The sequence below is a fragment of the Trachypithecus francoisi genome, unplaced genomic scaffold, assembly GCF_009764315.1.
Source record: "Trachypithecus francoisi isolate TF-2019V2 unplaced genomic scaffold, Tfra_2.0 Contig01461, whole genome shotgun sequence".
In the NCBI taxonomy this organism is placed as follows: domain Eukaryota; kingdom Metazoa; phylum Chordata; class Mammalia; order Primates; family Cercopithecidae; genus Trachypithecus; species Trachypithecus francoisi.
Window position 1 is genome coordinate 5,729,402 of NW_022681433.1, and position 27,631 is coordinate 5,757,032.

A 27,631-nucleotide genomic window follows, 5' to 3' on the forward strand; every position below is an offset into this window, starting at 1 on the left:
GCTTTATGTAGCATGGTGAAAAAGCAGAAGGCCATCTCAAGGACAATGTTGTGATTGAAGAACATTAAATAATATGTGACATGGTCTGGTTGGCTCCTTTAAAAGATTCTGGAGGAGGGCTGGACATGGTGGCTCATGCCTGTAATCCCAGCACTTTGTAAGGCCCAGACGGGCAGATCACCTGAGGTCAGGAGTTCAAGACCAATGTGGTGAAACCCCATCTCTACTAAAAATGTAAAACTTGGCTGGGCATGGTGGTGGGTGCCTGTAATCACAGTTACTCAGGAGGCTGAGGTAGGAGAAGTGCTTGAACCCAGGAGACGGAGGTTGCAGTGAGCCGAGATTGTGGGACTGCATTCCAGCCTGGGCGACAGAGTGAGACTACATCTCAAAAAACAAGATTCTTGAGGAGATACATAGATGATGGAGGACATAAGACTTAAGGCAGGGAGAGCAGTGAGGAAGGTGCTACAGTTATATCTGAGAAATAAGAGGTACAAAGAGAAGGAAGCAACCTACATAAGATTTGGGTTTAGATGCTGGAATTTTAGATGTAAAGATTCTAGGATGAACCTCAAATTGTGACTTGGTGACCTGTTGCCATTAATAAGATCAGAAGGGGTAAATAGAGAAAGAGTTTGAGGATGCCAAGATGATGAGTTACACTTTCAGTCTGTGAGTTTGAGATGCCTGTGAGATGTCCAAGTGCAAAAGTCAACCAGACAGTACAATGCAGAATAGGGCTGTTAGGTGAGAAGTCTCAGCTGGAGATGTAGAGTTGAGAATAATCACTGAGAGTTGAAATCCTGGAAAACACCCAGGGAGAATGTGTAGAATGAGAAGAGAGGAGGCTTGAAAAGTGAACTCAGCTTCTAAGGGACAGGTGAGATTGAGGAACTTCCAAAGGAAACTGAGAAGAGGCCACTCAAAGACAAACATGCAAAGATGAAAAGTAAAGGTAGGTTTTGTAAATTGCTCTTAAATAGCAGAGCCAAAGAAATTTTTAAAAAATTCAAATTAATATTTTAATTCCTAAGAATAGGCGTGGAAAATTCGTTGACTGATTGAAGAATTACAATTATTTGCTACAAATTCAAAGAATGTTACAATTTGTAAGCATTATAACAATCACTTTGTTAAATGATGACTATAGTTAAAAACTTAAGAAAATGTCTACGTGAAAGATGGGATAAAATTTCAAAAAGCAAAACTTAGAATAAAATCAAGAGATAATTGCTTCATATTTATATATCTTTTTTTTTTTTTTTTTTTTTTTTTGAGACGGAGTCTTGCTTTGTCGCCCAGGCTGGAGTGCAGTGGCCGGATCTCAGCTCACTGCAAGCTCCGCCTCCTGGGTTTACGCCATTCTCCTGCCTCAGCCTCCGGAGTAGCTGGGACTACAGGCGCCCGCCACCTCGCCCGGCTAGTTTTTGTATTTTTAGTAGAGATGGGGTTTCACCGTGTTAGCCAGGATGGTCTCGATCTCCTGACCTCGTGATCCGCCCGTCTCGGCCTCCCAAAGTGCTGGGATTACAGGCTTGAGCCACCGCGCCCGGCCCATATTTATATATCTTAATCCGTGACAGGATATGAGGTTTTTTGGATCAGAGAACAAATAAATTATTTACTTACATAGCAAACTTAGCACTGGTTCCCCATCCCCCAGTCCCCAGTGGGGGACCTAGTAGCCGTACCCTGTGTATACAGGGGTTTGTACCCTAGGAGAGGAGGTTGGAAAATATGTGTCTCAGAACTCATACCGTGCAGCTGAGCCAGCTGCCTCTCTTTCCCCTGGAGAAGAAAAGAAAAAGACTTCAACTAAAGTAAATAAATTGTCCCTGGGGAGGCAAAGGTCCCTAGGTTTATTATTCTGAGTGTAAGCACATAGCTTCTGGGAAGATGATCCTGTTTCTCAGGAGTTCTCCATCTTTAACTTCCAATGATTCTTTGCCATTCAAACATCCTTTAACCCAGATGCCAGCAATGTTTTACCTAAAGCTTTGACCTTGTATAAAGTGAATATATTCATGTAGCATTTTTTCCTGGCCGTGACTAGAAGTGCTGGACTATGAAATCAAGTAAGTTAGATAATCACAGTGGCGCAGAATCTGTAAAAATGGAAAACCTTCCTATTAGGATTTTTTTTTTTTTTTTTTTTTTTTTTTTTTAGTCTCAGCTTAGATAATCTACCAAGAAGGGCTCTTTTCACAGTAGGTCCGTAATAGAGCTTGACCCAGTCATAATGTGATGATGGTTCCACATCCCAGCTGACCTGGATGTGAAACCTAAATCACTGCATAGCATCTTTCCTAGATTTGAAGGACTTTTAAAGCTTTGACAACACATCATCTCTATCCATTCCTAGCCTCAGGAGCCCCAGACAGAATTCATCACTTCCTTTTCCCACCGCACTTTGTGTTAATCTCTTAGAGCATTTTTATTATAATTAGTTGTGCCTGTCTGCCTCACTGGACTATGAATACTTGACAGGAGAAAATATTTCTTGAGCACCCACGATATTCAGGACATTGTGTTAAATGTTGTAAAAAGTTCAAGAAAATGACTGCATTCTTAAGAATACTTCTTGTTTCATTTTTTGTATATCTTGAAATATAGTCCCAAGCTATATTAGGTTAAAGGAAGAGAAATTGAATTAGCTATCAACATAGGGGGATATTCCTCAACTATAAATATTTATGAGCTGATTCTATAGTTGATAGAATTAGCTATCAATTATAGGGGAACAGCTATCAATATTTATGGACTTAAATGTGTGTGTCTTTTAAGAGAGAAGTGAGAAAAGGAAGGAGAATGTGATCTTGGTGTTTGAAGGAAAAGGTGGCATCATACATAGTGAGACTAAGAGCAGAGAATTAGGTAATGTTTAGTATCCAACTTTCACTCTGACACTTGTCATAATGAAAGAGAAAAACATCTTAGCTTTTCTTTTACATCTTCAGTAATTAGCTATTTTATGCGGAAGCTATGTGTGGGAATGTTCAAGAACATTTATTGGGATTTAAAAATAGAAAATAATTTTCTTCTAGTTCAAACTTGATTGTTTTACACCACCAGTCAAGCAAGAGTCTGAGTGTTGAATAAGATCAGGAGCCTATAATACATTTTCTCCCCAGAGAGATTAAAAACTACTATCTATTAGTTTCAAGGAGAATTAATTGATTCACATTTGTAAAGGTCTTTTATGTAAAATGTGCTACAAAAAGAGTAAAAACCATTCTGTGGAACTCAGAGTAGCACTAACTTTCTTTTCATCGGAAAAATATCTTGGTTGTCTAGATATATTTTTCAGTGATGTGTATGAAGCAAATAATTCAATTTATTGTTCAGTTCTAATACAGATTTAATTACCGATTTTCATACTGCAATATTTCAAAAAGGATATTCGACCTTTTTTTTTTTTTTTTTTTTTGAGACGGAGTTTTGCTCTTATTGCCCAGGATGGAGTGCAGTGGCGCGATCTCGGCTCACCACAACCTCCATTTCCTGGGTTCAAGCAATTCTCCTGCCTCAGCCTCCCCAGTAGCTGGGATTACAGGTGCCCGCCACCATGCCTGGCTTTTTTTTTTTTTTTTTTGTATTTTAGTAGAGACGGGGTTTCTCCGTGTTGGTCAGGCTGGTCTCAGACTCCTGATCTCAGGTAATCTGCCCACTTCAGCCTCCCAAAGTACTGGGATTACAGGCATGCACCACCATGCCTGGCCTCGAACCTTTAAAAAAAAAAAAAAAAGGATACCAATTTACCTTGATAGTACACAGTTAAATTTTATTTTGCTCTTTATATGTTTCAATATCAGGATAATTCAAATCTGACATTTTAATTAATCTGCTCACTTTTTAAATAATTGCTGGTCAAAGTTTAAGGTAGCAATTTTTTTCTCAAATCACATATTTTACCTACTTAAGGAACATTCAGATAAATGTTATATTTCCTATATATTAAATGTAAAAAATTAGCAATTCAATGACTGCCGGGATGATTTGTAAGTTAGGTTGTATTTACATTTAGGACATAGCAGAGAGGAAGCACTGATGGGTTTTGCCCATATTGGTCATTTCTGTTTCCATAGCAACAGACCGCCACTTCTACTCATTTGTATGTAATTTGTATCCTACATGTGTTCCTCTAGAATTGGCAAGTGTGTTCAAAAATCAAAAACAAGGTCATCAATTATTTTGTTCAAAATTTAATAGTTTACCTTCTGGGTCTGACCTTGATATATTTATATGCATGTGTTGGTTTTACTTTCCTTTTGTTTCTGTTTTCTCCAGTACAGTGCCCTTAATCCACGAGAATCATGGGACATGTGGCATCCTACTCTGGTGGCGGAGGCTTTATTTGCTATTGCAAACATCTTCAGTTCTCTGCGTCTGATCTCACTGTTTACTGCAAATTCTCACCTGGGACCTCTGCAAATATCTCTGGGAAGAATGCTCCTGGACATTTTGAAGTTTCTATTCATATACTGCCTTGTGTTACTAGCATTTGCAAATGGCCTAAATCAATTGTACTTCTATTATGAAGAAACGAAAGGGTTGACCTGCAAAGGCATACGATGTGAAAAGCAGAATAATGCATTTTCGACGTAAGTCTAATAGACATTTCTACTGGTAATGTTGTACAGCATTTAGAGTGCACCACATCACAAACTTGAAAAACCTATGACAAATAGTTATAAAGAAAATGGGGAATTAAAATTATGCTTAATGCAGAAAACAGAATTAATGTGGCTTTAAATAGAAATGAAAACTACCGACAGGAAAAAGAATACCTGGCACATTTATTTTAAATTTTAGTAAAATCATCTTTTCTTCTAAATGACTTCATGAAAAAGAAAGCAATACACACTATTTTTCTGATGTAGAATTGAAAAAGGTAACCTATGTACTACAAAAGCTTACAAGTACATTAAAAGATAGAACATATGTAAAACCACTCATGTTGGAAAATTCAAGTAGGTTTCAATGTTTCCTTATGTGTTTCCCAGGTACTAAAGTCCATTTATGTATCTCTTTCATTCTCTAGTTTCCTACACAAAAACTTAAGCATCTAAAAATAGTGCAAATGGAAATCTAAGACTAATCTAGCCATTATTGTCATGCACACAACACTCCCTGTGCCCTTACAGCTGGATGAGCAATAGACAGTGTCTATTGTCAACACTCTTCAGTTATTCTTATAACAGGCTTTGCTAACAGCACGCAGCTTCATGGGCACTGTGTCTGGTGGTCACGCAGCTCTCACAGGCTATTCCTCTATATATCTGTCCCATTTCCTTCCCACTGTGACAAACAGACAGTTAACTAGTAGGTGAATTAATAAGTGATATTCCTCCACACAGTAACCACATTTGAATACACAGTCATTTTGTAGGTGACTTTAAAAGTCATATCTTATTCATGAGCCATCATAGAATCATGTATACTCTAAGAGAGGATGGTAATTTCTCAAGTAAGAAAAATTCAGTATCACATGAACAAAATCACTTACAGCTAAAATGCTCTTGTTGGTTTAATTCTACATGTTTTATCTTAGCCCCAATATTTAAAACTTCATTTTAATTATTCATCGTCTTTTTATTTGCACATAATTTTTAAATGTCAGCCATTGATACCTTTTTTTCAGAAATAAATTTGATACATCCATGGATCTTAAATAAAACACAATTTTTTTTTTTTTTTTGACAGAGTTTTGCTCAGTCACCCAGGCTGGAGTACAGTGGTGTGATCTTGGCTCACTGCAACTTCTGCCTGCAGGGTTCAAGTGATTCTCCTGCTTCAGCCTCCGGAGTAGCTGGGGCTACAGGCACCCACCACCATGCCCGGCTAATTTTTGTATTTTTAGTAGAGATGGCGTTTCACCATGTTGGCCATAGCTGAGTCTTGAACTCCTAATCTCAAGGGATCTACCCGCCTCAGCCTTCCAAAGTATGGGGATTACAGGCGTGAGCCACTTCGCCGGCCTTCCAGCTCCATCTTGATCTTGTATTCCTAAGCAGTAGTTTCTTGACCTGACTGGTTCACTCAGTCTTGACATCTTCCCACTGCTCTCTTCTGACCCTGGACAGGAGGAATTCAGTGAAATCCCTTGCAAAAACATCCTCATAACTAGCATGGCCGAGGATGGCATCTCAGTTTTGATATCTGAACTTCTCTTTCTCCCCCACCCCCATCTCATTTGTGGTTCTTGACTTGCAACTTGGCCAGGGAAACCTGGATTAGAGATTGACAATGGTCAGATCCCACCAACCTCTTCCTTCATAAATGAGACTTCTGCTCTAACAGTCTTTGTCTGTCTGCCAGCTGGTCTCCTGGATTTCTGATGGAAAACCCTTGTGAATGCTCTTTCACAACTTTCTTCTTACTTTACGCTGCATAACCTGATGCAAACTGCTTGCCCAAACCACCCCATCTGTTCCTGTTGCCATATCCTTCTGACTTCCTCCTTTGCCTTCCAGAAAGAACTTCCACACAGCATTTAAAACTGTGTTAACTCCTAGGTCCTCTTTATTTGAGGGGAACAGCTCTGGTTCCCAGACCCAACCCTTCTCACCTATCTGATTCCTCTGCAATCAATAGGTTATACCTAACACTGTCATGATTTATGATCCCCTAAAATTCCTAGGAATTTCCTTGTCCCTAGTATTGGTTTCTTTGTAAGTAATAACATATTACAAATTAATAATAACATAAATCAAAGGAGATTATGGCCAGACAAGTAAGATGTAAAATACTTAATATAAATTCTATTTCAAAATCAAATATATTGGATTATTGGGATTATGTATTACTTTCGTTTGTCTATACCAATGGTTTCCTCTATTGTCATGAGAAGCAACATATAATTACGTGTCTTAAATACTATAGGCCTATATCATTCAACCCAAATAAATCAGTTATTGCACTTGAATTATTTTTTCTAAATAATAGAATGTAAATCTGCAAGCCACTAGTTTTTGCTTCACAATATTGAAAAATTAAAATATATATCAATAGCCCTTAGCATTAGGAAGCAGGAGGCCCTAGGCATAAGTCACCTATCCCTTGATGACTCTGTTTAAGCAAAACGGACATCAGTCACTGTCACAGGGTATATAGTGATACCGTTGGGGCCCCTGCTCTACATCTTACTTCTGTGCTTTCTTTGGTCTTTAATTTTCTTTTTGTAATTCTGTATGATTCATAAATTAAAAACTACCCACTATTTCTGAGACCTTATTCTATGTGAAGGTTAAAAATAAAATAATTCATATAAAGTACCTAACACAGTGCATGTCATACAATGTCATCAAAAATGGTAGCTACTCTTATTATTGTCATGATTGGCAATGGTAGAGGATTATCTCTCACATACCTCTCATAAGGTTTCATCTCTATTATTCCTTCCACTCAGGTTCAAACTTTGTAGAAATTTTGAACCCAGTATTTCCCATTAGCTACCACTCCTGTTTCTCTCATTCGTTTCATCCAAGTAACCCTTAAATAAGCCTATGCAAGATATGTTATTTTCTCACCTCTCACTCAGACTTCATCCAATTACAATTTGGCTTCTGCTTCCATCATTCCACTAAAACTGCTCTGAAAATTATCATCTAGAGCCTTCTTATCACCATTAACTATGGACATTTATCTGCTCACATTTTACTTAATGTGTCTGCTTCATTTGACCCTGTTTAATGCTTCCCTTTTTGGAAATCTTGTCCCCTTTTAACTTCCATATTATTACCCTTTTCACTTCAAATCTTACTTCTCTAGCCTTTCTCACTTTAACCCTAACCCTAACTTTACTCTGATAATTTTTTATTTTCATTACTGCTTTTAAATAGTGGTATGTCTTAGCATACTAACCTGAGACCCTTTTAACAGTACCCCTATGAAAACTCATCCACGCTTTTGGAACTGGCTGTATATGTCTAAGACATGACTTCCAAACTTATATTACTAACACCAATTTCTATCCTTGGGTTGCACAATATATTCAGCTGTCTATTAGACACTTCTATGTGCCTCTTAAAGACTTACATTCCATCAAAGAGAATTTATCATAGTCTCTCTAAAACGTATTCTTCCTCCTGCTTAACTCCTTTTCTTAATCAACATGACCACAATCCACCCAGAAACTTACATCAAAAATGTATATCTTATTCTAGATCCTACCTTCTTCTCATCTCTTCCATGTGTAGTCAGTCAACAAATGTCTGTTCCCGCTCTTATTATCTTGGCACTGTCTTCCCCTTGCTCTCCACTCATGCCCAAATCTAAGTACCCCTGCCCCTGGTCTCTGCCTTATTTCATGTCTTCCATCTTGCTTCCTGAGTTATATTTCTAAACCAAAATCTGAGGGTCCTCTGTTTAAAGTGCCAAAATGGTTTCCTATTGCCTACAGGATACTGCCACATTCTTTAGCTTGATGTTTAAGATCATTCATTGATCTGTCTGTCCCCTGCCTCCTATCTTAGTCCATTTTTGTTGCAATGAAGAAATACCTGAGACTGGGTAATTTATAAAGAAAAGAGGTTTATTTGGTTCATGGCTCTGCACACTCTATAAGAAGCACAGCATCAACATCTGATCCTGGGGAGGGCCTCAGGAAGCTTCCATTCACAGTGAAAGGCTAAGGGAAGTGGGAAGCAGGCATCACAGGGGGAAAGAGGAAGAAAGCAAGGGAGGGAGGTGCAGAGGTCTTTTCAACAATCAGATCTTGTGAGAACTCACTAATTGCTCCTAGAATGACACTAAGCCTTTTGTGAGCAACCCATGATCCACCACCATCACTCAAACACATCCTTCTACGCCCCACCTTTCAACATCAGGGATTACATTTCAACATGGTATTTGAAGGAGACGAACATCCTCTGTATCACTTCCTTTTCTTGTCTCATCTTTCAATCCTCCAGCAATACTTTACTCTTCAATATTTCCTGATGGATTGTAAATATAGATCTCCAAATATGTTCTTTTCTTCTCTTATTCGAGAATGTCCTTATTCTGTCCTTCCATTTGGCAATTTATTTTTTCCAAATCCTACCTCAGATATACCTTTTCCAGGAGGCCTTTTCTGGGGGCCTTTTCTGATCTTCTCCCTAGCTGTGAACACCCAGTGTCAGGCTGTGATCCATGTCTTCTATGCGACTTCATGCAGTTTCCCACCAGTGAACAAATACTTCCTTCTGCTCCTTTCCAGGCTATTCTCTAAATACCCCGAGAACTACATGTTACCAAAAGATACAGAATATTTAGTTGTTGAAAATACTCTATGTGCAATTTTAAGCTATTAGCCCCTGGCAAGGTACTCTCTTATGAAGAGAGGGGCACAGGCTTTGTGACAGGTATTGTCTCATTAAGCAAAGCCCTTTTATATTTGTTGGAGCTGTATTCCTAATGGTTGTAATTGGCCAGTTGGAGTCATACATTATTTTAATATTATATTTTTGCTTATAAACTAAAGATACAATATTCAGATGAATTTTAATTTATGTTTGCTCATTGTTTTAGTCCCATGGCATAGAGGAAAACTTCAATGGTGGAATACATGACATTTTACACATTCAATTTTTCTGGCTGTAAATATATAAGCAGGGAAACCAGCTAATTATGTAAAGTAGATGTTGAGCAATATATTCAAAGCAAGAGACAAAATGTTATCATTAGGAAGGCAGGACCTCGGTCCACCCACACAGACTGTTAGGATTTAGTCTTTGACCCAAGTATTGTACTAAATGTCACTTAATTAAATTATAGCATTATCTTGGAGAGTTTTCAGCTCATATCTTACCACAGAACAAGAAAAATATTAGTCACATAAAGGCATTCTGAGATGTGATGCTTTAAGTAAGGATCCTTCAATTCATGGGCAACGTTGGTCTCAACAGATTTGGGAATTAATAATGATAAAAACATTTCTGAAAGCAATGGCTTTGAAATGTTAACCCAGACCGATTTTTTAAAAATCCACCTATTATCTGAACAATTCACTGAGAAACACTTTAAGACCAGGGTCTTAATTCCTCTGAGAAGTAAATATATTTTAGTTAAGTGGAACTAGTCTTTAATCCTCACCAGTGACTTATTCCACTGAAAGAAGGAAAATCAAAGAAAGAAAGAATCCATAAGTAATCATGAAATGTCACTTTATTTAGAATTTTCCCCTTTAAATTTTTTTAAACATCAATAAATATCTTGCAAAAGTGTTTACTAATATTTCCTAAGATTAGTAGTTAGTATTTAGACAGGAGCAAATGAATACTATTCAAAATAATAAGCCGTTTATTCTGCATCATTGTTTTTATTTGAAAAAGAACCTGTAATGGGATTTATGTGGTAACATTTTACACAATGTTTTATAACTTATAATATTTAACTTATAACTTTCCTTGAATTGCTATTCATGTCAGGAAAACTAGCTGATTTTTATGTGTATACTCACAGTGAGAAAATACACTATTTGGAAAGAAAGAATACAATTATTTCACATTAAATCCAAAGGACACTATGATTAATTTTAGAATTGTCTTTAAAGTTACTCAAAATAAAGAATTCATGACCATGGGCCAAATTTACTTTTTCCTGAGAAATTTTCAAAGAGAGGCTTTAGTGGCCTTTGTCTCGGGCTGATGAGCCAGATTTAATTCTCTCTAATATTGTTGGAATCTGACATCTGGGTTTTCCTCTAAGAATGAATGTGCAGCATTCCATTTAAGAATCACAGTCTGGCTAAAGTTGATCAGATCAGTGCCCTTTCTGCTTCACAATAATCTGTTGTTCCATCGTTTTACAGCTCTAGAAAATAGTTAATTTTATATCTTAAAATTAATTGCTCAATTAAAAATACAAAATTTTTTACCTTTTTAAAAAAAGCAATTTCCATCCTGAATGCCAATTAGGCATATTTAGTTAGAATCTCCTGGTTATATGCACCAGAATTCATGGCTTATTTCAAGTAACAGGCATTTTGCTATAAAAATCATGCACAGAATTATAGCCCTTCAATCTTCTGAGTAAGGGTTTATCTTTGCAAGGGCAGAACCTAGAGCAAGCCCCAGCTTTAGGAAGAGCCGGAGCTGACATAGTGCTGGGCCATGGGATTGTTACTCTGTGTGTCAGCATTAAAGTGAGTCAGCTACTTCATCCTTATTCCAGTTTACTTATTGTCTGGCTTATTCATCCTCAATTCTCTGCCTCTTAGTTTGTGCTGTCTCAGACCCTTGGCATCCTGTCATTCCAGTGACTCTGACTCCACATCATAACCCCTGTCATCTCAACCCCTTTGGGCAATTATCTTGATATTTTTAAGGCAAACTTGTCGAGAGGGGAATTCTGATCATTTTTGCCTTAGTGCATGCCACAGGCCACTGGCCTTATATGAATTGTCTGTCCTTGGGTCACTTGACCATGATTGACTTAATCCACAGAGGCATTGGCTGAGGAGCCCCAGAGTCTGACACAAGCACTATCTTTCCGTAAAAGGGCATATAGGGGACAATGCTACTGGGGCTGAGAGTTGCCAGAAGCCATAATTGACTTGGTTCTGCAACACCATTCCAATCTAATGCTAATCTCTCGGCAGACAGAAATCCTACCTCCTTAGTCATCATGCCCACTATGAGAAGGTTTTCGTTTTATTTTTGTAATTTAAATAGTCTCATTTTAATGATTTATCACGGAGTATGAAAGCTCTATCGTTTTTTACACTATATTCATGTATTATTATGGTCCCTTTGAAACAAACAAATCTCCATTTGGGTTCAGATACTCCTCAGCTTATTTTATTTTTTGGAGCAAGTTATTTATTTTCAATAAAATAGCCAGAGCTCATTCATTGGCTAGAATAAAATGTTCCTTGACATACCAAAAAAACAAAAACCCACCAAATTTTATTATCTAAGCATTCTGAGACTCTTTGCCATCTTACAAAATATCCAATTTTAGTTGTAAACATGGACATCTGTAATAATTATAATGTTCTCCATTCTCCAACAACCAAAGCAAAATCAGTAAAAGAACAGACTTTTTTAAAGCCTAAAATTTGGGATCTATCATTTATTAGTGGTGACTTAGTGCTCTAGGACAGAGATTGACAAATGTTCTATGAAAAGGAACAGATAGTAAATATTTTTGGTTTTCTGAGCCATATGTTCTCTGCTGTAACTACTTTCTTCTGCCATTGTAGCATAAACGAAGCTATAGGGAATGAATAAATGAATGAGAATGGATACGTTTCAATAAAATTTTATTTATAGATATGGAGATGTGAATTTTACATAATTTTCATGTCACAAAATATCACTCTTTTGATTTTTTTTCCCAACCATTTGAGAAAGTAAAAACCATTCTTAACTCAGTACCCATGCCACATTTTCCTCTCTCTGCCCTAAGAAACTAAATTTAGCTTTCAAAGCTCTTGGGAAATTTAAGTACACCATTTCTACTAGTTTGAGGAAAACAGTTTTCTTTCACTCTTTTTATCATTTAATTTTATAATTGTCCTAAAAGGTTATTTTACTGTTGATATTAATGTTTAAGTTAATTATATATATAATAGCGCCAAGCTTTATTGTTATATCCTATGTATAATTATTCCATTAATATAGCTATTAGTATCATTTTATCTTTATCACAGGTTATTTGAGACACTGCAGTCCCTGTTTTGGTCAATATTTGGACTCATCAATTTATATGTGACCAATGTCAAAGCACAGCATGAATTTACTGAGTTTGTTGGTGCCACCATGTTTGGGACATACAATGTCATCTCTCTGGTTGTTCTACTCAACATGTTAATAGCTATGATGAATAATTCTTACCAACTGATTGCTGTAAGTTGACCAGCTTTATTTTAATTCAATATTTCCTCTAGAATCTGTTGTTGTCAGCTATACTCCATCTTCTTACCATCATAAATAAAATCTATAATTAGCCATTGATGAGACAGATAAGAATTATCAATGGTTAGTTTGAAATTTCTGAGCAGTAGCACATTGTATGTAGCTATAAGTTAATCTGATTTTGTCGTGTTACACATGATTACAAAGATAAACCAAATCTATTTTGCCAGGCAGTCATTGGCTATGGTAAATAGTAGCTGAGGTCTGACTTAGAAACAAGCAACTCATCTCTGTGCAGCGTAAAACAGGTTTTGCCTCCTGTCGGTCCGTTTAACCTGCCACCCTCACATAAGCGAAGTCATTCCTGTAAGGGAAGATACAAAAGACAACCCAGAGAGGAGTCTGGGGAGGGGAGAAGCCATAGGATTTTCAATTTCTTAAGACTCAGGGAAAGCAATGTATTCAGAGAAATAGTATTAAATTCTGTAGGATAACACACAATACAATACATTTTTTTGAAACTCTGGAATCTAAACAACTTAGCATAAGTTATTTATTTATTCATTCAACACATAATTACTTGGTACATACTGTGTTGCCCAGTAACTGTTCTGGGCACCAGAAATACAGCAATGCACAAGAAAGACAAAGCTTGAACTTATCTGCTTGAACTTACATACTAGTGATATACGTCTATGACCACTAGCAATAGCAGCAAATCAGAACCCTTAGTGGAATGAAATATGGCTAAGTCTTTCATATTTATACCTTAGACAAATATTTATACCAAGACAATTTCATATTTATACCTTAGACATTATTTTATAAGCATAATTATAGTTTTCCCATTCTCTTCATAAATAACTACATTACATTATACCTTTGAATCTATGGTTAAATCTCTGAAGTGTTATTACTGTGTTTTTGTCTAGCAGAACTCTGAATTTTACTTCAGCCATCTTTAGGGGGGCACATTTTTCTCATAAGACATCACTGACGTAAAACTGCATAGAACATGAAAATAGATGGTTTTTATTTATCAATTCACAGACTAAAGTATTCCAAATGCATAAATAATTCCTCTGGAAATAGGTAGCTCCTAGGATTTGGAGGTTAATATCTGAATTTGTAGATACTTTGAATTTCATTTAAGCATCTTACGATCTGAAATTTTTATAGACTCTAAATTTTTGTCAGAAGTTCTATATTCTACTAATCAACGTATTGCCAAAATGTGGGTTCTGTTTTCCAGAACATTAGCAACAACAACAAATTAGAAGTCCTTTAATTATCAAACTAGATACAAGGAAGCTGCCAGCAATTTGGATTTTTTTTTTTTTTTTTTTTTTTTTGAGACAGAGTCTGGCTCTGTCGCCCAGGCTGGAGTGCAGTGGCGCAATCTTGGCTCACTGCAAGTTCTGCCTCCCGGGTTCACGCCATTCTCCTGCCTCAGCCTCCTGAGTAGCTGGGACTATAGGCGCCCGCCACCACGCCCGGCTAGTTCTTTATATTTTTTTTAATAGAGACGGGGTTTCACCGTGTTGGCCAGGATGGTCTCGATCTCCTGACCTTGTGATCCGCCCATCTCGGCCTCCCAAAGTGCTGAGATTACAGGCGTGAGCCACCACGCCCGGCCTGGATCTTTTAAAACATTAAATGTCCCAATTTCATCAAGAAGAAAACACTATTTAAGAATATTATGACTTTTTTTATTGCTTCTTTGTGAGGTGTGCTTTTCTAGGTAACTCCATTACAGAGATGAGAATCATCTTCAACTCTCTATTTCTACTTAGCCCAGACCCTAAGAGTATGGAGAAAAAAACAGGTATTAAGAACCTGAGACAGGTGTGATTCCAGGTCTCCAAGCATGAAGCCTCCTTGAGGCATGAACATGTCAAGCATCGCTTTCCCCTGTCCCAGAATAGCAGAATATACTCTGGGGTCTGTCTTTCTTTCTTTCTTTCTTTCTTTTGCTTTCTTTATCTTTCTTTTTCTTTATCTTCTTTTTCTTTATCTTTCTTTTTCTTTATCTTTCTTTCTTATCTTTATCTTTCTTTCTTCCTTCCTTTTTCTTTCTTTCTTCTTTCTCTCTTACATTCTTTCTTTCTTCTTTTTCTCTCTTTTTTTTCTTGCTAACTGTAACTCATAGTTAAACCATGAAAAACGAGGAAAATTAAACTGTTGAAAGGCAGAAGCAGTTATGTAGGCCCCAACTAAAGCCTGTTTTCCATTCACTCATTTGTTCATTGATTAAATGTTTATCGTGAACCAACTATATACCAGACATATGCCTAATTTTAGGGATACAAAGAATTAAAAAGTCCCGTTTTCAACAACAACAAAAAATGATAGAGATAAAGAATTGATAAATAATTTCAATATTGAGAAAAGAAATTTGAGGATGTCATGAAAGTATGGAAGAGGGGACCTTGACTGGGGTTGGAAATATGAGGCAGCTCAGGACTGATGGGAGGCAGAGCAGGCTTCTGAGTAGAGAGGATTCTTAAGCCGAGTTTCAAATGCTGACTAGGAGTTAGAAGGTGAGTAGTGGAAGGTGGATCTAGTCATCACCAGCTTAGAACTTTTTATCTCGAGATTTTCTAAGCACCATAGACTATGTTATAGACCCTCTTCAAATCCTAAATCATGAACAAAGAAAGCACTTGCTTAGTGATTGCAGTAAGATAACAATTTGAGACTCCCTGGGAATCAGAGAATCAGAAGGAGCTATTCACAGGCCAATGCTTTATCTAAGTGATTGCCTTTTTATTTCCTTGAGCCAGATCTACTGAGTCCCATTCTCTATGCCTGCAGGAAACAATATATACAATTCTCTTTACCAATGCAGTATAATCAGCCAGAACCGATAAGCTTATTTAGAAAGAAAGAGAAAGGAAACGAGGGAGAAATAAGAAAGGAAAGGGAGGGGAAAAGGGAGAGAAACTGCAGCTTCTGTGTTCCCATTTATCAAACATTCGCTTAGCAACAATAAGGCCATGCAATTTCTAGCTATGGTGATTCTTGTTCAAAGCACAATCTGTCCAGTATCTGGATTAAAACCCGTGTTGTGCAGAGTAGAAATGTATGTATAACTTATTCATCAACATACAGCAATTTAGGAATATCAAAATGAAGCATAGTTGAAGATTATTCTCCTACTATAAAATATGAGTTCGTGTTTATGATATTAACTGGTTACAATGAACTATTCTGAATTCTTAAAATGAACGTATGCCCAGTCTCTACCACCTCCTACTTCTCAGATTTTCTGCTTAAATCAGATTTATGGCTAAATTTCTAAGAAGAGACTGGCCACCCCAAATCTAATTGCCACAAATGTTCCAAAGTTTCCCCAGGAGGTTAATAAAGTGGAGTGAGTAATACATGATGAAGGGGATAGCCTCAGGATTGTGGGCAACCACTGGCCATACTGCTCCTTGGTGAAATCTGTCCGAAGTTAGGTCAAGATTCAATGGTGTGTCAGAGAGGCCCAATTCTACATTTATTAGAGGAACTTCTTTCTGTGTTTATTTCCATTGGCCAAAGGTGGGCAATAATATTCACATGAAAACATATCCAGTAAGACTTTTCCTGGCAACACTGAAGGCTAAGCCATGAGCATCTGTGGAGGTAGCATTAATCGAAACAGGAATACAAGGCTTTGGTTAAGACAGAAAATCTATTCCTGAATCAAATGAAACTGTGCTAACGTGAGCCTACAGTGCAGAAGATGCAGGCTAATCTTCAAGTCATAACTAATTACTGCAGTCTTTTTAACGTGGAATTATTTTAGATGTCTGTTTCACTGAAGAAGGAAGTACGAGAAGTGACACAAGACCTGTGACTACTCTAGGTTAAGCCACCATCTGAAATGTTTAGATTACTATCTCTGGGAGTCAGTGGTGGTTTTAGAAGCAATTTAATTAATGTTCCAAGAGCCGCTTGAAGTCAGGTTACAGGCTGTCTGTGAAATTCATGGTACCTTATTAATTAAGGAACCTGTCATCAGTTGTCATGTTCTCCTGTTCAGGACCATGCAGATATAGAATGGAAATTTGCACGAACAAAGCTTTGGATGAGTTATTTTGAAGAAGGAGGTACTCTGCCCACTCCCTTCAATGTCATCCCAAGCCCCAAGTCTCTCTGGTACCTGATCAAATGGATCTGGACACACTTGTGCAAGAAAAAGATGAGAAGAAAGCCAGAAAGTTTTGGAACAATAGGGGTAAGAACACAGCATGTTAGTATTACTCTTTTTCTAAATTGTATATTTGAATATATTTGTATTCTTTAATGAACATGTTCAGGTCTTTAGCCTTTTTGTTCTTACCGACTGCATGTCATGAACATTTATAGCACATCTCCCATGACCAAGGCAGTGTCTGATTAACTAGGATTTCTTCACAAGTGCATTTCCTGCATTGAGGGCAGTCACTGCTATTTTAATAGAAGTCCCGCTCTTCACACAGCCCTCCTCAAGTTCTGCTAGTCAAGGATGGGGAACTAGCATACTCTGTCTTAGTACCTTGACTTCTAGGTCTTTTCAGAATGTGACAGCAGGTTATTTGTGGCATTTATTCCTCATTGTCTGTTCCCCCTCTGGACTGTATGCTCCGTGAGGGCAGGGCATGTGTTTTAGTGACCTCAAATTCCTCGTGCCTAACATAGGTCCTTACACGGAACATTTTATGCTTGATAAGAATTATCAATTAAATGATTGACTGAATATTATAACTTAAATATGCTGTGCCAACTGTCAACTGTGATTCCAGAACATGTTTAATTACTCAATATGTTGCGTCTACTCTCTATCATATTAGATGCCAAGAAGTTAGGCATCAATATATATATATACACACACACACACACCACACACACAGAGAGAGAGAGAGGAGAGAGAGAGAGGGAGAGAGGAGAGAGGAGAGAGAGAGAGAGAGAGGAGAGAGAGAGGAGAGAGAGAGAGAAGAGAGAGAGAGGAGAGAGAGAGAGGAAGAGAGAGAGAGAGAAAGAGAGAGAGAGAGAGAGAGAGAGAGAGAGAGACTGCTCAGAACAATGCTCCTGGTAAACTGGAAGATGGTATTTCCCTTTCCTCATTTTAGAAATCAAGATTTCAAGCAATTCCAGCAGAAGATACATCACGTTGAGCTTTTGGTCCAGCCATACCATTGACATAAGACAAATCATTTTTCACGCCTTCCTCCCTTTGTGGTCTAATTTTGAAAGTTCTCATAGTGATGTTTTGGGAATTAACACACTGATACTCATTAGTCACTTTGATCTTCTCAAGAAAATTGCTTTGGAAGTATTTGAAAATGTTGTTATATTAGGATTACCAAGTACTATTTGAGATTAATTAAAAATAAAAAATATTAATTTGTTTTCAATTTTATTTGACATGGTGTGTGACTGCTATGCCCTAAGAAATCCTTCCCTCTCTTTCACTTCATTGCCCACCAGGCATTGTCGTCAGCACCAAATGGAGCTTTCTCCTACTGACAGTGGCATTAATTTTCCTCTCATCTCGGTAACAACTCTAATTCCAAAGAGAAGTTGACTGGCAATGAATGTTACAAAGAGGTGATTAGGAGATACAGTTATATTCTTTCCCATAAACTATTACCCATAGATTTGGGGGACTACAGTTTGCGAACATATCTGACCTTAGAAACCAAAGTCAGATTGTGACAAAGGCTTATCCTGCCATCCTCATACTAATTTATGAACTTTAAGACTGACCTTAGAAGGGAAGGAAATTATTTTACTCCAGATATTTGACTTTCGTGTTAAAAGTTTTAGAATAAATGTAATAGCTTAGATTTAATAAGCAATTACTGCATGTGTCCCCCTTGCCATAACTGAACTAGAATTTGAGGAGTAGCAAGAGGTACGAAGGCATGGGTTCCATCTTTGAGGGCACCAATTTTAATGTGAGAGATTCAGAAATAAAAACAGATATGTAATATATTTAACATTATCATACAGTCACATGCAAAAGACTATGGGAAAAATGCAAGACATAATTAATGCTTCCCTTGAGGTAAACAGGACAAGATTTCAAGGAAGCCAGACTCCAGCTTACTCCTTTCCAGATCAAACATACTTATCCTTTGTACCATCTCATCCTTAAATTTCTAAGCATTTTTTAATCGATCTCAGAAAAGATAGTGATGATTAACGCTGTCATAATATACTACCTTTCATAAGAGTATTCTGATTTAAAAAGAGCTTCTGCATCAAAAAAAAAAAAAAAAACCTACTCACCAAAGAAATCTGTATTTCATATTTTAATTTTAGGCAATGGCAGAGAGAATCCTGGTTTTTAAGATAACAGGAAACTTGTAACAAAACACAGGGTCCTACTCTGATGTTTTAAGCGATCCATCTGTACTGCCAACAAAACGAATGGAGAACCAGACCAAAAGCTTGACTTCCGACCCTCCCCTCCTATCCTCTCACTGTTGACTCTTGGAAAGGATTATGTTGCCATCATTCTTTAGAAGCAAAGAGGAGCTCTCAGTCAATTGGCTTTTCTATTAAAGTAGTGATTCATTCTCAGAGTTAAACAGTTTTATTTGCTATATATTACTGGTCTCAAAAGGAACCCACACATTTCTTTTATGTGTCTATCTCTATATTTGAATTTTTTGCTCCAAGCTGATGCACAGCAAAATAATTTGAAACTAATCAGAATCTCAAACCATTCCTTTTTTTTTTTTTCACCATTAATATTTTACTAACATTCAACAATGGGTATTTGGATGCTTTGGGAATTTATGCCAAAGGGGAAAATATTCTGAGTCATGTCTCTCTTTTCCACCAATCTAGAGCCTTGGGTAGGCATCAGTCCAATCAACATCAATGCTGTCTAAATTTACTCTTTCTCCATACTGCATTTCCAGAATGAAAAGAACATATGATTTTCGGATGCCTACTCTTAGTTGAGTTTTATACATTTTTTGTTTATATGAAAATAAATGATAGGTATAATTTGTAAAGAAGTTCTTGCTTATAAAAGTATAAGAAAGGCTAGGCGCGGCGGCTCACACCTGTAATCCTAGCACTTTGGGATCACAAGGTCAAGAGACAGAGACCATCCTGGCTAACATGGTGAAACCCCGTCTCTACTAAAAATACAAAAATTAGCTGGGCGTGGTGGTGGGCACTTGTAGTCCCAGCTACTCAGGAGGCTGAGGCAGAAGAATCGCTTGAACCCGGGAGATGGAGGTTGCAGTGAGTGAGGTCGCACCACTGCACTCCAGCCTGGTGACAGAGCGAGATTCCATCTCAAACAATACATAAATAAATGTATAAGATAAATGAGATATAAATTAAGATGGTTGTATTATTAAAAGAGGGGTTAACTGAGAAAGTGATATGAAAAGTATAATTTTTTTGTGAATTTATTTCAACTTGGTTAATCCTCCTGACAGTTTATTAGGTGTACATACAAAGACAGTGAGATACACAAATAGCTATTAATTAAAAGGTGACATTTAAGGAACAGTAACAGTCACTTTGTGAAACCAGCACATGGCTTAGAATATACCATTATACCCCAAAGGGATCTTAGATATCATTTAGCTCAACCATTTCTTTTAAAAGAGAACCTGTTTACTTTGCCCATTGTCTGAGGGTCTCTTAGAGACAGAGCGGGGGAAAAATGCTGGGTTTTCCGTTTCCCAGTTCAAACTGCTTTCCATTGCCCTCTCCTATTTCCTTGAGAAGTCTGGTGAACATGCAGCAATACCTTCCCTGTTGTGTCTTTTGATTGTTCTCAGCAGCCTTTGCAAATCCTATCATCATTGTTTTCGGCTGCCTCTTAGACTCCTGTATCCAGAATCCCTTGTTTACCAGGCTGGTTTACCTTCTGCCCTTATCCTCAACCTGCTTATCTTTATGCTGCATTTTTGAAGCAGAAAATTAAAGCTACACTGGAAGTGAATTCATTCTTTGAAGTATTTTTCTGTAACCTTCCCATTTGTAGTTTACTGACACTCGTCACCCAGCCTTTGCGTAAACGTCACCCTGGTGCTTATTCCATTCACGTTCCCAGGAAATGCCTGGGAAACCAGTGCTCTTCAGGGTTGCTACATTGGCCACTCTCTAGGAGCCCATTATTGATGATCTTACCGTGCTATTTACGGCGTCCTAGTAATACTGATACAACTAGCTCTGAAAACTCATTAACTCATATTTCTTTTTAACTCTGGACTTCATTTAATGGGTGTTTGGGAGTTCCAGGTAAATTAATCTTTCACTTTACTGCTTTGTGGGAGAACACATAAATGGAGGAGAAATGCTTTATTATTGAGCACAACATTTGTGATAGAAAGCAAACCCATTATTGAGAGATGCTTCATCTCTGGGCTATTAAAAAACCATGAAAAAGGCAGCCTACCCAAATAAGAAACACACTCTAACTTGTGTTTTTTGATATTGCTTCTTCTCAAATGTTTTGTTTAATCTCATTTTATCAGCAAATGCCCTTCTTGTTATTAAAGCATTTGTTCTCAAATTTTATAGCATACAAGAATTGTCAGGAGTCTCCATTTTAACAAGCATTTCCAGTTTATAACTTTAACTGGACATTTCTATTCAAGACAGCATTGGTATTTACCACAATTTTTTTTGAAGTTTTTGAATCTTTAATTTGTGTGAGTACATAGTAGATCTGAGCTATTTAAACTAAAACAAAACCAGGTTTCATGCTGTTGCTCCAAAGGTCCCATCCATTTAATTCAAGTACAAAGATACTATTATAATACAGTACTTCCCCAAAGCATTTAATTAATGTGAAACATATTTAATGCCACAGACTAGTTTTCTAAATGAAATGTTTACATTCATATGTTAGTGTACCGGACCAAAAAAACTACTAGTTCTTTCGATAAAATCATAAGAAATGTTTTTAACTTCCTTAGTCTTATGTCTTCCACTTTTTGGTTTTCTCTCAAGCACATGGTGAGAAGAACAGGAGGCATGATGATCTCTGGCAGATCACTCTGAGCATCACTCAGCCCTGAGATACAGGTGGAATATTCGAGCCTGACTAGTTGCCACAGAAATATGCTCAGTTAAGTCACTGCAAATGAATTAGAAACTGAATAGATTAGCAACAGCTATCATCACTAAAGAAAAAATGCTCATAGTACATGCCTCTCAGACTTCATTTATAGTGGCAATTTGTCAAAATGTATTGCTCCCTAATCTTTAGGACATTCAGTAGGTCTAATGACAAATCTTACAAATATGACAACTTTCATCCATGAGTATCTCCAGATTTCCTAAATTACTGCTGCAAGATTTGTTGGCAGGGCCTTTTGATGAAACTTTATTTCCCCGTTGGGGATATATAGAAATTAATTGCTTGATATTCTTGGTATTTCAAGAGTGAGTTCCTGAATATTTGGTTTGATGATACAACATTCAAACATTTCACATGAATTATTTTGATATGCTTAGAAAATATGTTCATGAAAAACAGTAAGCAGATGTATGCTATAAGGGTAGAGAAAGACTGTTTATAGAGAACAATATGTAGATCCATCTGCAAAGAAGTCAAACTGCAAATTTTGTAAAGGGATCACATCCCAGAATGCCCCCTTGCCTTTTTAGTTTTCGTGAAAGGAGAAGAACACAGCAAGATGTATGGCTTAAGGAATTTAAGGAGCAAAGCAAAGACTAAAAGGCATAATTCATGGGCTTAAAATTCACTGCTAGACCAAAACCAGAGTGGAAATGAGAGAAAACGGCACTGAAAATTGACAGCAAAGACTAGCTACATGAAGTGAGCGTGACATTCTACATAGTGGACCTGAAGAGAACTGGAGATAAGAGTGAGAAAATGTCACAGCTCACTCTCCAGAGACCTCTCTTTTCTAGCTGCAAAATCTTCCCTGCTCTAAAGGAACTTGACACTTATATTGAAATCCCAGAGTTTCCTTGCAGCAGCAGCAGTTTTTCACTAGATGGTCTTTCTCCTTAACATGAGTTCTCTGATCCAAACACTGCCATTGTCTTGTCCTAACAAATCAGGAGGAACCCGCAAACTGAATTATGCTAATATGGCACACAGGTATGCCCCCCATCTTCTCCTTTAAAGCTACCTTGCCAAGGAATATTCAACACACAGTCTAGTGACTTCTGATGTAGTTTGCAAAGAAAAGTGTCAACTTCAAGAGCACTTCTTCCAAAATATTTTTCCTAGACACTCAGTTAGGAAGAAAAGTCCTTGATTTGTCATATAGTCCATTTTTTCTGTCTTAAACACAACTCACAACCAATCTAGTTAAAAAAAAAAAAAAAGCTGCAAAATGAAAGTTCCAGAAATTTATTTCTTTTTCTCTTTTTTTTTTTCTGAGATGGAGTCTCACTCTGTTGCCCAGGCTGGAGTACAATGGTGCTATCTCGGCTCACTGCAAGCTCCACCTCCTGGGTTCACACCATTCTCCCACCTCAGCCTCCTGAGTAGCTGGGACTACAGGCGGCCGCCACTATGCCCAGCTAATTTTTTTGTATATTTTTAGTACAGACGGGGTTTCACCATGTTAGTCAGGATGGTCTTGAGCTCCTGACCTTGTGCTCCACCCTCCTCAGCCTCCCAAAGTGCTGGGATTATAGGCATGAACCACCACGCCCAGCTGCCCAGTTCCGGAAATTTCTATGTGATATTGTACACTCATTCACTGAGAAATTCTTTATTCCTAACACAGGTCTACCATGCTATAATTCTACCTAAGTTATTATTTTTAGACAACACCTAGTCAATGCAGATTACTCTGTCAAAGTTAACATGCAAATGGCTTGAAAGAAAATTATATACCTATTTTCTTAGGTATTAAAGCTCAGTACCCACTTAGGTATTTTTAAATGAAATGGCTTTCATTATATTACTTTTAAACACAAATTGTTCATTTATCCTGTTCTTGGTCTTTTCCAGTGATAATATAAGAAAAAATATCTTCTCTTACGGTAACAAATCCCTTTGAAGCTCAGCTGACCTTTACCCAACAGAAAGTATATGAATATCCTAAATATCATTGATGGTAGTTCTATTGCATAATATTCAATGGTGTCACTAATTGCCAAAAATTATTGTGATGTTTACTGCAAATAGTACATATGAGTTGAATTCTGTGCCCCTTCAAAAAAGATAGGTTGGAGTCCTAACCACCCATACTTAGATTGTGACCTTATTTGGAAATAAGATTATTGCAGATATACTTAGTTAAGGTGAGATTACACTGGAATAGGGTCATTGTAAGAACATGGCCATGTAAAGACCGAGACCCAAGAAAAACACCATGTGAGATTGCAGATAGGCACCTGCCAGCCAAAGACCTCCAAGAATTAACAGCCACCACCAGAAGCTAGAAGTCTCATTCCCACCTGATGCTGCTGCTAGATGACTATCAATGAAATTCAACTTTCATCACATGTCACTCAACTAGTCAAAATCCCCAAGTGCCTAGTAACCATTGGATTCGTGTGCCAATCAAAATTCTACATTAACAGTCCATGCTAACTTCCCACTACAATCTAACCTATATATTCCCAATAGCAAAGACTTTGCAACTATCCTGCCAGAAGTCTCCATAATGTGCTTCTCACTTTCTAACCCTAGCATATGTGCTCATCCTATTCCAATCGTCTAGAACACCTGTGCACCTCCCCTTGTCCAAATCCTATAATCGTTTCATGTCCCATGTAATACCCTATTCTCTGTAAGAGGACTGTTCTGGCTTCTTTCCTTCGCATGGTATTATCTCCTTCTCCCCTGTACTCAAATAACACACTTACATCACTTCCCGTGTTTTCTTTTGTATTTTGCCTTCATGTGTAGTCATTCATGATCTTGGCAATCCACCTTTTGGACTCTAAGCCATTTAAGGGCAAAAATGTGCTTTATTCATCTCTGGTTTCTTACACTCTATTGCCATACACATGTAGTCACTTAATAAATATACCTTAAATTAGCCCGACAAGTGAAGAGAGTTCTGGTTCCAAAATGGAGCCTTGAGACAAGCTGGCTTTACTCCCCACCATGGCAAACCAAACCCAAATATACAGTGTCAGGATTATTACCAGAAATATCCCAGGACTCAGATAGGAGGCAGAGCCCTTTCCAGGGGTCGCAGAGAAATGAAAAACTCCTAGCACATGGTAAAAGAATCATATTTCCGGCTAGGCGCCATGGCTCACACCTGTAATCCCAGCACTTTGGGAGACTGAGGCAGGCAGATCACAAGGTCAGGAGTTCGAGACCAGCCTGACCAACATGGTGAAATCCCCATCTGTATTAAAAACACAAAAGTTAGCCAGGCATGGTGACATGCACCTGTAATCCCAGCTACTCAGGAAGGTGAGGCTGGGGAATGGCTTGAACCCGGGAGAATGAAGTTGCAGTGTGCCAAGATCATTGCACTCCAGACTGGCGACAAAGCGAGACGCCGTCATATTTCCATATCCAGGTGCCGTTCCCTTCAATCTGCCTGGCACCAAGAATATAAACAGTTTCTCCCAACTCACGGTTCCTACACTGAAAAAACTGAGATCTGAGGTAGACAATCAGCTTCCCCAATATCTTGCATTTCCTAGACGTAGGCTTCTCCTTGTCTCAACCCATGAAAATCATCCTGAGCCCCTGAAGAGAAATATCCCTGAGCTCAGCCAGAGACAAAGGCAAAGGAGGAACTCTCATCCCCAGGCCTGGAGACTCTGCTCTGTAACTAGACCAAAGGAGACTCTGAATCAGAGTGGCTCTTCAGTAACAACATGTTGTAGGAGGTGCATTCCACAGGTCTGCTGGGCAGGAACCCCTAGCCAGTGCTCCTTTTTGCTATGTTCTCTGAATTTTGCTCACATATGGCTGTCTCATTAATGTCATAGCAAAAATTCAATGTCATGCAGAAAAGTTCGTAAAACTTTTGGGCTTCCCCAAAAGATGACTGCCTACAGAGTCTGGGTCACATCTGTCCAAATTTACCAGAATTATCCCCTTACTCTGTCACTTACACGCAAGTTTCCTACCTCTAAACCTCTCTACTGCCAAAGCTGAAGCCATCTAATGATTTAACTGAAGGAAATGCTCTCCACAAGCATGAATTGCCATCAAAATCACGCAAAGGGACACAGTGAAATCTAAGTATGTTATTTTACTTTCTCAGAGGTAATCATAATATGTGTCCAGCTACGCACAAGCTTTGAGAATCAAGATATTTTAAAGGGCTGTTAAATCATATTATTAATCAAAAAGGAAAACAATGCAGAGGACAAGAACTAACATTAGCTAGCGACAGATGCCATAATCTTATCTAATTTAATCTTCAAAACTACACGTGGAGTTTATCTTCACCCTGTAAAATAAAAAATCAAGGAAGAGGGAGGGTGTCAGAGTTAAACTCCCTGACTAGGCACAGTCCGCTTCAAACCCAGGTGAAACCCCTGGTACCATGTTCTTAACGTCACACCACACTTTGTCCCAGAAAGTAAGGGCATAATGGTAATGATCACTAAACAGCCTATTCTGTCATGCTAATCAGGGAAACAGAGATTAAACAGATGAGAGCTCTATCAGCTGCATAATTTAGCATTAATTATTTGGTGAGTGCACTGCATTCGTTCTGAGTTTTAGGTTCAGAAGATGGTTAACTTCATCCATTCCTGTTTTTCTAGCCAGGATGTTGAAGTTCATTGCCTGATAAAATTTCATGCAACTAAAAAATAGCTTTGTGGTATTACCACATAATTGTGGAGAATAATTGGTTGGCAAAAACAATGAACTACATTAACTTAGTCTTAAACCTGCACTATAGAAACTGAATAACACCTGAAAGGTACATAGTGAACATTTTTAGTGTTCTTCTTTTTGACAAGCTATTTTGATTTTTTAAATTTTTTCCCAAGAAAATTAACCTAGAATTATCATTTCAAATGTAGTCTTTGACCTTTTTATATTTGTATTAAAAATTTTTGGCTTTCGATGAGTAAGATTCTACTGAAGGAAAGACAGTTTGTACTCATTTTAATACTAAAATGTATTATGATAATTTTCACTTATTACTCATAATTTTCTGATTCTGTCATCCTCAATCGTAGTTTGATGTTAAAGAAATTTAAAGTTAAATCTTGACTTCTAACTGCTCTCTGTTGAAAATGTCTTTATTGGATTTTAGAAGGATAGGATTCTAAAACACAGTAGTGAAATGTTATAGAACCCCGAAACAATAAAAATTAAGTAGACTAAATTCTTTCTATATTAAATTGAGAGTTTCTAGCTACTTAAATAATGAAAATCAGATCTCTGTTATAATATCTAGGGTGAGAGTGTTGAAGAAATTGATGTACAACTCACTTTAGTATTTTAGTTTACTTTAAGTAAATTTAAGGAGATCTAGAAGACTGTGTGTTCCCTTTTAGAAGTGCGGTTTGTCTTAGGTTTCAGCTGAGCTGTGTCTCAATATGAGTCAGACACCTCCATCTGGTGGCCCAGCCATAAAATTCCCAAGCCATACTTTTTCAAGATGCTCTACATTTGTGTCGTTTCAAATTTCTGAGGTTTTAAATTAATAGCTTAATCCTATTTTAAATGTTTTTCTCAAAATGTATTTCTCATGCAAAAGTGAATGATAGTCAAAATAATTAGTGACCTTTAGGAAGCTAAGCGTGTCTTTCATCTGTTCCTACAAGTCACTACTAGGCATGAAAGACGGATGCATCCTTATGGCCAGTGCAAATAGCATTTTCTTCTCTTTCTCTGAAGAGAAGAAAAGAGTTTCTTTTAAATTGTT

The 27,631-nt window shown here is 37.5% G+C and overlaps 1 protein-coding gene across 8 annotated transcripts in view; it reads left to right on the forward strand.

Moving 5' to 3' along the window:
* Window positions 1-27,631, forward strand: part of TRPC4 (transient receptor potential cation channel subfamily C member 4) — a 219,028-nt gene that overhangs the window by 182,838 nt on the left and 8,559 nt on the right. For 6 of the 8 annotated variants that reach the window (XM_033234685.1, XM_033234652.1, XM_033234661.1 and 3 more), the window contains 3 exons: window positions 4,291-4,604; window positions 12,638-12,833; window positions 16,873-17,067. In XM_033234685.1, coding sequence (XP_033090576.1) covers window positions 4,291-4,604; window positions 12,638-12,833; window positions 16,873-17,067 — 705 coding nt within the window. Of the gene's footprint in view, window positions 1-4,290; window positions 4,605-12,637; window positions 12,834-16,872; window positions 17,083-27,631 lie in introns of all 8 variants that reach the window. The other 2 variants (XM_033234646.1, XM_033234678.1) reach the window with 2 other exon arrangements.